The sequence below is a fragment of the Colletes latitarsis genome, chromosome 2 (genome assembly GCF_051014445.1).
Source record: "Colletes latitarsis isolate SP2378_abdomen chromosome 2, iyColLati1, whole genome shotgun sequence".
NCBI classification, from domain to species: Eukaryota; Metazoa; Arthropoda; class Insecta; order Hymenoptera; family Colletidae; genus Colletes; species Colletes latitarsis.
This window is the reverse complement of record NC_135135.1, coordinates 25,534,289-25,546,848: the sequence shown is the minus strand read 5'-3', so window position 1 is coordinate 25,546,848 and position 12,560 is coordinate 25,534,289. Positions and strand designations below refer to the sequence as shown.

General features: G+C 47.9%; 1 protein-coding gene across 1 annotated transcript in view; it reads left to right on the top strand.

Moving 5' to 3' along the window:
• Positions 1–12,200, top strand: part of Cph (BCL11 transcription factor chronophage) — a 38,831-nt gene extending 26,631 nt beyond the window's left edge. Inside the window, exon 3 of the mRNA XM_076783921.1 lies at positions 8,430–12,200. Within this exon, the coding sequence (XP_076640036.1) occupies positions 8,430–10,582 (2,153 nt within the window). The 3' untranslated portion in view covers positions 10,583–12,200. The remainder of the gene's footprint in view (positions 1–8,429) is intronic.
• Positions 12,201–12,560: the final 360 nt, after the last annotated feature.

Genomic DNA, 12,560 nt, shown 5'->3' with positions numbered 1-12,560 from the left:
GAAGGGTTAGTTCGCGTTGCAACGAAACCGCAGAGCCTCTCGCTTCACAGGAACGAGTGATTAATGCAAACGATCATAATTACGTAACAGCTTGTTGATCCCGCGCTCGCCCGGTGTCTCTTTAAAATTTCATCACGGTCCGTGAAACTCGTTTCGTTGTCCCCCTCCTGGTACCTACTCGCGTTAACCCCATCCCGAGTTCTGCTAGACGAACAGAGAGATGATCGTGCTCTCGTACGCGTCAGGGTTGTTCTACGGATAAGCCCCCTTTCGTCGCCTTTTTTGTCGTGTTTTTTCGTTATCGACCGGCCACGTCCAAAGGCCCAATTAGAATCGTCCTATTGTCTGGCCACGTGGTGCGCACGAGCCGACCGTGCGTGTGAATTCGACGCGGCAGTGTGCGATCCTGTATCTAGTCCGGTCTCGTCGCATGTGTCCAGGTAGAACGTGGTGCCACGCACGCTGGACCCAACCCAGAACCCCCCCTTTATCCGGCTTTTTAGTGGCTTTCCATTCGCCGGCGATCGAAACTACAGTTTATCTCCGCTCGAGAGGAACAACGATCGGAATTAGGCGACCCTACGCTCCAAAAATAATTTGTAAAATAGACTAGGAAGATAATGCAACGACAGAGTAACCGGGGGAGTTTGATAAACATTTCTCTAGAAACTTTCCTCGACTCGGGATCATCGAGAATCTATAATATTGCAAATTTACAGGGGTCGCGTAGACTTCCGCGTGACCAAGGGCCCCAAGGCTGACTCGAACTTTCCACGTAGCGAAAGTTTACCGGCTCAAATTGCGAGAATTCTTCTATCTACAGAACTCTGGGAGGACGATTTCCTCGGGAAAGTAAAAAACAAAAATCTCTTGGAGGAATTCTAATTCGAGGCTTTCGAGAAAGTTGCGCTAACAATTTAATCTGTGGGTTTTTTATTGAAATTTTGTGCTTGTAATTGTCAAGAACGACGCAGTATCCGTTCGGAGTGTGAAGAATCGTAAGTTCGAAGGGACCAGGAAGGCGAGAGTTTGCGCGTCGAGAGGGATAAAGAAAGCTGAAGGTTTTGGGTGGAGGTGGGAAGGAAGCAAGACAAGAAGCGATAATCCGTCGAAATTGACACCGAGCGCTCCCGGTGAGATGCAGATTTGATCTATCTGTCACGTTTGTCTGGAATATTAATTCTCGTTCGCGGGCGAGGCTTCTTCTCTCCGGGCGATTTTTTTCACGCCGGTTCCACGACCCTCTCGTAAACTGCTCTCCTTCTTTCTCCTCGGTCCTCCTCTGCGCGGACCGCCCGAGGCGCGTCGAGAATTGCTTGCGAATTGGTTGTATTTCAGGGTTTCGAGGTCCTGCACCAGCCCCTTTCCCCCCCTCGTCCCCTTCTCTCCCTCGCTTCTTGCGCCCGCGGAAGGAAGTCGACGAGGACGACATAAAACTGATACGCGCGCGGTTTCTCCTTTGCGATTTCTGGATAACCGGTTACACTCTTCCGATCTACCTTTTCTTTTCTGCTCTCGCGGATTTTCAAACGAGCACCGCGGAATAAAAGTGTCGTCGCGTTCGGGGCCAGGAGTAATATGACAAATATTCCTTTCTTGGCTACGCTGGCAATATTTCCCTCGAACCTTGCTCTCTTTCTTGACTTGGGGGGTGGAATCAAACGGACGACGTAATGCGAATTTATTGCACAATTTAAACGATGCTTATTCTTCTTTGACGGTTCTCTTCTTCCTGGCCATCTTGGATCCTCGCGCCGGAGTATATGTATATTGCGTTCCCCCATCATCTGGTTAATCGATGTGAATCTAAATGCATTGTAATTGCAATAAAATAATCCTGTTACGTCCGTAACGATCCAAGATCCGACCAAACGGTGAAACGAGGTCTTTCGATTCGAAGAAATTCAACCAAAGAAGAAGTCTACGCCGTTGCAATTTATTATAACGAAGAATTTGCCAATACGCGTGACGAGGCACGTTTCCATTTTTCACGAGGTACTTTATTGACGTTACACGATGCCAAGAAATTTCCGGAAACTTCATTTGTCTTTCGCGAGAGAAGCGCGACGAAGACAACGGGGGCCACGTCCCCCGGAAGTCAAGGAAGAAGAGAAGCTTTAATATACCGCGTTCGAAAACGCTGACGTGCTTATACGCGCCATTTTCTTTCTTTCTTATTCCGCGCGCTGACAACGACTCCGCAAGACGAAGTCGCGACGCGCAAGAATTTCAAGAAGATCGCCGCGGAGAAGAAACACTTTTCGGCACGCGTACACGCCTCGCTGGAAACTTTATTTCGAACCGGACATCGTTCTGGGATTCTTTGCTTTTCTCTCTTCGTTTATTTACGAGACGAGAGAGTTAATGGTCGACGCGGTCCGTTCTTGATGTCTGCGGTTGGACAGAGGAACAAGCCGGCCGAAGGCTCTTAGAAAATACTCTGACCAATCGTGTTGCCATTTTATAGTGACCACAAGATATATATATATATGTGTGTCGTGAGAGCACTCGGATGTGCATCCGTTTTGTTTGATAGAACCCAGAGGCTCGAGGGACTTTCGGTGAATTGTTCTCGAACGTACAGACTCTGCCAAATCTATGGCCTTAAAATGTTTCTTGAGAATTACGTTTGTAATAGCAAGAAACCACCCATCGAATTAAAATTTAATCAAGACTAATCATTAAGATACACAGGGTGTTCGGCCACCCATGGGAAAAATTTTAATAGAGAATTCTAGAGGCCAAAATAAGACGAAAATCAAGAATACCAATTTGTTGATGGTGGCTTTGTTAAAAAGTTATTACCAATTAAATTCAAAAATTTCAAATCGTTCTGGAAAAATTATTTTCGGTTGCGGGGGTCAATTACAATAATTTTTGGTGAATACACATACTTCCGAAATCCTACCCACTTTCGAGAAAAAAATTCGAGTAAGTGTTGAAAGTTTTGGGTGAAAAAAAAAACTTTCGAATCGTCTTGGAAAAATTATTTTTGGTTGCAGGGGTCAATTACAATCATTTTTGGTCATTACACATACCCCCGAAATCATACGCATTTTCGAGAAAAAAATTCAGTACGGTCGGAACTTCAAACGTTAATAACTGTTTAACGAAGCCTTAATCAACAAATTGGTATTCTTGATTTTCATCTTATTTTGGCCTCTAGAATCCCCCATTAAAATTTTTCCCAGGGTTGGCCGAGCATCTTGTATATTGTCACTCCGTGCGCCTCAAATTTTAATAAAAACTATTTCTTTGAGAAAAATATCGACGAGTAATGAAAAGAAAGAACCGTCCAGAGAAACAGAGACTGTAGGGTACGGTTTCTATTTTGAGCCGGGAGATTTAACAGTATTTCGATGCTTTATGGGAACTAAAGATATAATAATAAACATAAACACGGTATTAGATTTTCTTGAAACCGAAGGCCACAAAGGCCCTCGCGCTTTAGAAATTGTTTTATTGCCGGCAACCCCATAAACCGGGTTCTCGTATGCTCGAGCCTGACCATGGGTCATTCCAACCGTTAGCCGTCGCTGGCTGATTTCTAAGAACCTCAGGTCAAAATACGCACCAGGAAAAATATTTTTGCTCGTAGAACCGAACCGTTCTCTCCATTCCACGCGGCTACGAGAACGCCAGCCTGACACGCGCGAGAACACGTCGACCGACAGAAAACGCTCTTGGAAACCAGCCACAAACAACTCCCGTACACATGAAACAGATCATACTTATCGTTCTCCAGCAGCTATACACGGTTGTTATCGTTTAAACGTATCGAGATCTCGTACAGTTTTCTCTGTACAGTCGATTCGTTCTTGATTAATTTATCGACTCGATCGCGTTCATTTTACTGATGGACTCGTTCGAATTATGCTTCCTTAAAATTTGACTATAGTACAACATTGGGAAGTTCGATAGTTTTTTAGGTACAAATAGAAAGATACAATGCCAGACTAATTTTAGAGCTTGCATATAATATTATAAAATTAAAATTTCTTCGTAACCCAAGGAGGAAGGGGGATTTAAGTTCAAATATAATTTTTCACGAATTAATGCACCTCTAAACTTTCGTATCAACTTTATATCTTTTATTTCTTTCGGTTTGACGAACGTTTGCGTAAAGTTTCGTAAAAATTGGCTGTGCAACGCTCGTAAGGGAACATCCAAGAGCGAACAAAACCACAAGTGAGCCTGTCGAGTGAATTTCACGGCGCGGCGGAATTCCGAAACGAATTTCGATCGGTCATTTCTGGAATACGTATAATCCGCCTGACGGCCCTGATTAAAATCGCCCACAATCTAGCTACCTGGATATGATCCCGTGCACGTTGTCCCTTTTAAGTGCAACCCTTGTACGTAGGACAAAGTGCATACGCCGCATACGTTGGCTAATCGATATTTTAATATTGTCACACGCCATTCTGGATTAAAGGCCTTTGTGTGTATGTATTATGTATGTGCATGTGTGGGTCGTGACGTCATAGACGGCAGATGTGCCCGGCTGAAAAGCGAAAAGATTTCCTCCGCGTCCGCGCGCAACTATAATTTTAATAAATACATCGCGGAAAATATCGGTGTTTTCCAACGATTGTTGCTCCACTCGAATCGGAATGGATATTTTCTCGTACGAATTTTCGTTTTTGGAAGATTCTATTCCAGAAATGCATAGAAGTATATTCGATTTTGGAAGTGATTCTTTATCTAAAAGTCTGTCATTTTCAAACGTGTAAAAAGGAATTTTTTTAGAAGGAACGTACGAAATAAATGTGATAAAATGGATAGAATGAAAATGTCCACCGCGAAAAATGCGTACAGAGTCGGGATTTGGAAAATTATTTTGTAGAGAGTGTCCCCACGACGAGGGTAGCTAGGTTCCGTGTGAAATCTTCCGTGAAGGGGTTGAAAAGAGGTATCCGTAGGTTGACCAAGGCTTGGCTCGTCGTTAAACAATGGCATTCCGAACGATTTGCCCGTAAACGTCGCGTGGGCCAATTTGTCGGGCAATTTCTGAGGAAAATCGTTCGGTCACTATCGCGAGCGACGTAGGACAGAGATTCGTACGCAGCCATATTGTTCGTTTGGTCCCATGATAGCCTGACAAATTTAGCTCTCGGTCATGGTTCGCAGCACGACGAATTATAAAGTATCGGGCTCCTGCAAAGTGAAACTGTTTAAAGGAGAAAATCGCTCCCTCAAAACTGAAACGTATATTCTCTAACTTAAGAGCTTCGATTGTATTCTAATATCGTGATTTATCGGTCAATGTAGATCAATATGATGCTCGCGAATAAAAAATTATACTTTAAACGAGTGTCAAAATATCGGAAATGTTTAAACAAAAGTATAAACGTAGGTTTCCTTTCGTTACGTTATTTACACGAAAAGTTTAATTCCGTGAATCATGATGGATGCGTCCCTCCCTCGTCCTCCCCCGAAGGGTGAACTGTTTCCCATAGAGGATCGTAAAAATCTAAAGAAATAATCCTAACGGATGGCCACCCGCGACGTTTGCATATGAAAAGCGTTCTGCCCGTGGAATCGATACACCTTTATTATGCTCGAGCACTTGCTTATCTCTGGTCGTAGCTGGTCCCCTTTTCTCGGCTCGAGGAAACTCGGCAATATTTTCGACTTCCGGGCAGTGAGTCGTTCGCGAGGGGCGCCGCAGGCCGGAGGCGCGAAACAATATGCCGAATTTTCACGGTTTGCCCACTCGATGACCCCTCATTTGCGGCGTGACTGGTCCCTTTCCTCGCTTTCTAATTTTCTTTTCGACCCGGTCCTCGAAAAGGCTCCAATCGATGACTCGATGAAAACACAACGCGTCTCTTTCGCCACGCTCCTCGACTCACACTTAAAAATATTTCACTCTCGCGTTTGTTTGTCTTCTCGAACATTAATAAACGTTGCGACAGAGACCGAGGTTTCTAAATCTTTAAGCTACTATTAATCGTCCTATTGTGATTCTTAAGATGAATTCCGTCGATTCTACGCACGCGAAAAGTCGGTAAAGATTCGCACCATCGTTCGATTAGCCGGAATTCCAACAACCAGGAAGCGTTTTGCTCCACCTACCGCGAATACTTGTCGCACAAAGGCGTTTAATTGACAACACGCGCGATCCCCTCTCCACACAGCCACTCCATGTTCTATTCGTATTATTTGTATTAATCCTAGAAAGACTGGTTGCTAGCCAAACAGCGAGAGCGAGTTCGTCGAGTACAATTGTCCACGACCATTTTCGATCATCCTTCGCAAGTAATTGCACGAGCTTGTAAATCGTGCACTCGGTATTTATAATGGTAGTTTGTATCACCGTGCATAGGAATTCTTACCTGACAAAGGGTCAGGTAATTTCTAGATTTTCCACCCTTCGAGGCACTCGGTGGTCAAAACTCGACCAGTTCTCGCGCCGACTCGTCGTTTCTCATCGTCGTGGAGGTTATCGGCGAGGGATCGCCGGTTATTTCTATCTTTCATTCCGCGAGCGTTTCTCACCGCGACGCGTAAACGCAAGCGTAATCGTGGTGAAAGGTCAGCGAGGCGGGGAAGAAAAAATCCGTCGCCCACCGGCAGCCTCGTTATTCTACTTAGCACCTTGTTACATGAGGCGATATGTGTTCCATTGTGTATTGTCGCTCAGCGTCCTATCACTTACTAAGTTGACGTCCCCGAGTTGTTTCTAATTTAATTTAGGATTCATTGTTTACCTGTCGCATTGTCGCTGGCATCCGAGGGAACGTGATTCATTTATTGGACATCGGGCCGCGTTCGCTTCTGCACATATTCGCCATTCACGCGACATGTTCCAACATCGGTTCCACAAGTATTTTCAGCCATTTGCAACCCTTTCGAAATAGGTCTTTCTACGTTCGTCGATTTCATGCTAAATGTGTTCGTCGCTAAATATCATGTATCGTTACGCGTGTGTTTCATTATTGCCCCACTATCGGTTTACATTAATCTCAGATTTCCAAATCTTGGGAACATACTATTTCGTAAAAATTCACGAAGAATATCGAGCTGAAGAAACTCGCGTAAAACGTAAACTCCGGTTTAGAGGAAGTTCGGCTTTAAGACGCTTTCCGAGAGACTTCTTCGCTCGAACGTCTCCCCCTATCTCGAACAGCCGTTTAATTACGACTGCTTTATTTTCCCCCGGATCCTTTGTCCTCGGTTAATTTTTCCTGTAGCTAAACTATTCTGAAACGACGTAATATGGAAAACGAACTTGATAATAAGAAAATGTACGGAAATAACTTTCACAGCGATTTACGAACGCCTCTAAATAACCCCATTCTAAGTAAAAAATACAATGGAAAGTAAAGGCAAAATCTCGCGACGGGTGTTTCGACTAAATAAAAATAAAATACATAGTAGTAACGGGACTTATTTACAGTAAATAAACAATAACGTTTCGCAATTTGCAGCTCGTGCACGCCCCCTAAAACTGCGGCTTCTCTACACCCTCACGATCGTCCCCAACGACCGGAACTACGGGGACTGCGAATATGTTCCCGAGGTTAGGTTCGACGTCGTTTTCAAGCCGCGAAATAAGGGTGGTCGTTCTTCGAGCACATGGCGAGACCATCGCGACGACGTCTGTGCCTCGGTTCGTCCGCGAGGGTGGCCTTGAATTAATAAAATCCCACGGACCGTGAAAAATGGCCGAAAATCTGATATTCCGAGATTAAAAACATTGAAATTCAAAACCCGTCCCTCCCGCGCGTTCTGCCCCACTCGCGGGGCCGCAAGAGGGTCGAGAAGTCGTTAAGGGTCAGTTTCAGCCGCTCTGCCGCAACCGATCTTTCCCCCAACGCCTTCGACGCCCTTTCGCCCACCCCCGGGCGCATCAGCCATCGACCATCTTTCACGGAGATATTATTTTTAAGCCCCCGCGACGCAACGTGCCGGCGGAGCCGCAATTTGACACAGGCGCGCCGTTTGAATTCCGAATTCAATCGGCGGACCCGATTTCTATCCCGATCCCGCGAAATTAAGGGTGCCCAGAAAATTGATAGTTGGGGTTCCCGGCTCTGTCTACGTGTGCGACACCAACACCGCGTCGCTCCTCCGCGTGTCCCGTATTTTCAACCGCGTCGCCATTGATCATCGAGCCCCGCGATAATCAGCCTGTCGTAACTTATCGCGCGCATAATCGCCTCCGGCCGCGTCGAATCCGAACGGATGCCTAACCAGTGTTGAAACAGGCAACGGAGTTTCTCGTTCACTGCGACTCTTTGTGCTTTTAAGCTGAGAAGCTCGAGTCCACCGTATCGGACGACAACGTTCGGTTGGAGCGAATTTTGGCATCGTTAACGAGTTATCCGTTGCTTGTGTTCAAATTAGATGAGCTTCTTACAAGGTTGAATTTCGATTCTTTTTACCACGTCTAACCAGAGCCGCGTGATTTTGTTATGTTTCAGAACCGAGATGGCTGCAGTGCTCGCAGTGCTCCAGGAGACTGTCGTCGGCCTGGGAGCTGCTGCAGCACGTGCAGAGCGTGCACGGCGCCAGGCTGTACACCTCCCCGTCGTCGTCGACGAATTCCTCGTCGAACACGCCGGCCCCGAGTCCGCCGACGCCCACGCCGACCCACGCTCACCATCTGAGTCCGCCGAATCACTTGAACCTGAGCGGCAAGTCGACCGGGAGCTCATCGGCGGCAAACTCGTCCGGCGGTACGAACTCGAGCGGCAGCAGCGGCGGGCGACAGCAACTGCAGTCGTCCGCGTCGCTGGTCGGTGACCCGCTCCACAGCTTCCTGAGGCTACCTCAACACCTGGAGCGCAGCTTCCCGCCGATGTTCAGGTCGGACTTTCTGGCGCTGAACCCGCTGGCCGGTTACAGGGGCCTCCAAGAGCTCCAGACCGCGACAAGGAACCTCCAGAACCTCGGCGATCCACTCCGGGGCATGGACGGTTTGAACCTCGGCGACCCGTTGGTTCGTAGCTCGTTGGACTCGCTGAACAACGCCCGCAACCTGGCGAACTTGGCCGAGCTGTCGCACGGTCGCGGTCTGGCCGGCCAAGCGCATCCGCCACCACTCGAGACCAACCTGGATTTTTACTCGGCGCGCCTAAGGAGCCTCGCTAATCCGTCCTTAGGCGCGGCTCCACCTAATAGCGGGAACACTACGACCAACGCGAATCCCCCTGCCCCGGTACCGCCTGTACCAGTGCCAAGTACCGTCCAGCAGCAGCAACAGCAACAGCAGCAACCGCAACAGCCGATCCAGAACCACGCGCAGTCCGTCGAGCCCCCGAGCCCGGCGGGGAACAACCCCGCGATCATCGCCCACGCCAACCACCAGAAAGAGAACTCGCCGCCCTGCTACAACCAGAGCCCGGTCGGCCACCACAACAACAACAACTCGACGGACAGCGAGAAGACCAGCCCGCCGGTCGCCTCCACGCCGATCATCACCGATTCCGCCTCCGAGACGATCTACGCGTGCGAGGTGTGCGACAAGAAGTTCCGTTTCCAGTCGAACCTGATCGTCCACCGACGGAGTCACCGCGACAAGGAGAGGCAGTACCAGCAAGAGGGCACCCAGGACGGTCAGACGACGCCCACCAGGTGCGAGGTGTGCGAGCTGGAGCTGGCCAGCTTCGCGGAACTGAGGAAGCACATGAGGAAGGAGCACCAGGAGGCTCTGAACGCGGCCAGTCCTCAGGGCAGCGTCGAGACCGTGCCGGACGACGGGTCCAGCTGCGACGAGAACATGGACCTGGACGAGGCGGAGGAGAACGACCAGAAGACGGAACGCGAGGACACCGAGAACACGCCCGAGGATCTGAGCACCACGCAGGGCCAGAGCGGGGAGGAGAGCAGCGGCCGGGTCGATCAGAAACCGGCCAGCTTGGTGGGCGACCTGATGGAAAAATTTGGCTTGAGCAACATAGCGCAGTACTCGGAGGCCTACCGGCAGGCCCTCCAGGAGAACCATCGCGGAGGATTCATCAAGACGGAATCACCGTCGAACCTGACCAACTCTCTCAACAACAACAAAGAGAAAGACAGCGCCCTGTCGCCCACCAACTTCAATTCCTCGACCACGCCCAACATATTCTCCGGTCAGGGTTTCCCCAGGTCCTCGGGGCCGGACTTTGGCGGCCTCTGGCTGCCGAGTCCCCACTATCTGGAGAACAACGAGTTCCGTAAGGCGACCAAGGCCACCACGTCCAGCCTCGCTCTCCAGGGCCTGCCCAGCCCGTTGCTGAAGAAGGAACGCAGCGGCAGAAACGACACGTGCGAGTACTGCGGCAAAGTGTTCAAGAACTGCTCGAACCTGACTGTTCACAGGCGGTCGCACACCGGCGAGAAGCCCTACAAGTGCGAGCTGTGTTCGTACGCGTGCGCCCAGAGCTCCAAGCTCACCAGGCACATGAAGACCCACGGTCGACACGGCAAGGACACCTACAAGTGTCGTTTCTGCGAGATGCCGTTCTCGGTGCCCAGCACGCTCGAGAAGCACATGAGGAAGTGCGTGGTGGTGGTGCAGCAGGGCCCCAAGCTGGGCATGTCCTACCCGGGCAGTCAAGACGAGGACTCCTCCTTGAGTACTAAGGATACTTGATCTTGGAACGGAAGCCTACCGCCGATACCGCCACTGTGGCCGCACAGGCCGCCCTACCCGGTGTACTGAACAGCGGATCTTCCTCCTCGGGAGAGTAAGCAGAGACAGAGTAGACGGAAGGCATATCCTGAGCAAGTAGGAGTCCGAGAACGACCGATCCGAACCGTCGCGATTCGACGCGACGTCCCCGTCGAACGCGACGTCCGAGCGTACCGAAATGTCCAAGAGAGCCTCTCAGGATTAGGAGAGGTGGGGGAGGGGCGGTAGGTCGGTGAGGAAATAGCCGATCGAAGGACCTGGAAACGGTCCCGACGACGAGTACGCGGGGAATCGAAACACAACGAGGAAGAGACCCTTCCGGATGCTTGGCTCGACCCGAAAGCCGACCCGAGAGCACTTTCGATAACGAACACTGAACCGGAAGAGCACACGGTTCCGCCAAGCGTAGGAGAGAGAGAGAAAGAGAGAGAAAGAGAAGAGACAAAGAGTGGGGTACTCGATAAAAAGACCTGCTCCGAGTTTAAAGATTCAACTAGAGAACGAATGGTTACCACTTTTGCGAGTCTCAGCACAGTTATTTAAAATATATCCTTATAAATAGTTATAAATAAAGACGCTATAAATATATATATATACATATAAAGAATATAAATATATATATATATAAATATAAAATCTAAATGCAAAAATTATACAGAATATAAATATTATACATAGGATAATGAACATAGTGACTTTATTATCGCATTTGAAGATTATTTATTTAATGATAGATATATTATACATACTGTATAACGTAATATATATGTATATATGTATGTGAAGCGTGTTTGTGTATATATATGTACGTTACGTTATATACTATGGAGACCTGCAAACACTCTGTATGTATTAGGGACGAAAGGGAAAGGACGAGAAGGGGAGAAAATGCGAGGAAAATCTTTTTGTACATTAGACCCGATGTCGCTGACGCGACAACGCGTCCAACGACGCCGCGATTATTCGTTTCCTTTTTTCTATTTTGTTTCTTATTCGTTTTTCTTTTCCTTTTTTTTTTTTTCTTTTTAATAAATTTTCTTTTTTCTCGCGGAATCGACGATCCTGTCTGTACATACGCGCGTGCATCGGTATCTCGAGAGCTCTGTTAACGCGTCTACGCTTAGGATACTTTGATCGTAACGCGAAGCATGGCAACGGAACACGCGTTGCGTTTCTAGATTTTAAGCACCTAGCTCGATCCTATGTAAAATGTATCATAGTACTATTATTGACTTAAATTGTCTACTATTATTATTACAATCTCTATTATTGCCTATTAATATTATTATTATTATTGTCATTATTACTATTATTATTGCCTTTATTATTATTACTATTATTATTATCCATTGCCACTATTATTATAACGCGGTTGTGCAGCGACTGTAAACGCCGTCTTCATTATTTTATCCCGATATTAAATTATTATCGAAAACTGTTTTAAATGGTTAAGAAGATGCCAAAGTTGTTTAGGTTTATCGGCGCTATGATTCGTCGCGCGAGGCGTCCGTCGAGTATTCTCGCGCTTCTTCTTGTTTTCCGCGATTACGCGAATGGCCGTTCTACGTAACGTTAAAAAGACCCGACGACGACCGATCGGAGATGTTCGCGTTCCAAACGAAATGGACAAAAAAGAGAAAAAAGAGGAAAGATGAAATGTGGGCGAACGGAAGAAAGTTTTTTTTCTTTGATCGTTCGACGCGCGAAAACATCGTCTCGATGGTCGCGTCGTAATTACGCCGACGCTATTATTGTAGCGCGTTTTGTTCGTTGGTTATATTTATTGTCGCGATCCGGTAGCGATCGGCTTTCGTTGGATCGAGACGCACGTATCGTTGATCCTGCGAAAATCGTCGCTCACCGACGCGACGTCGCGCGACGGCCGACGGTTGGTTGACGATGAGTTTTCTGTTCTTTCGTTCTAGCCCAAGACTGAGGT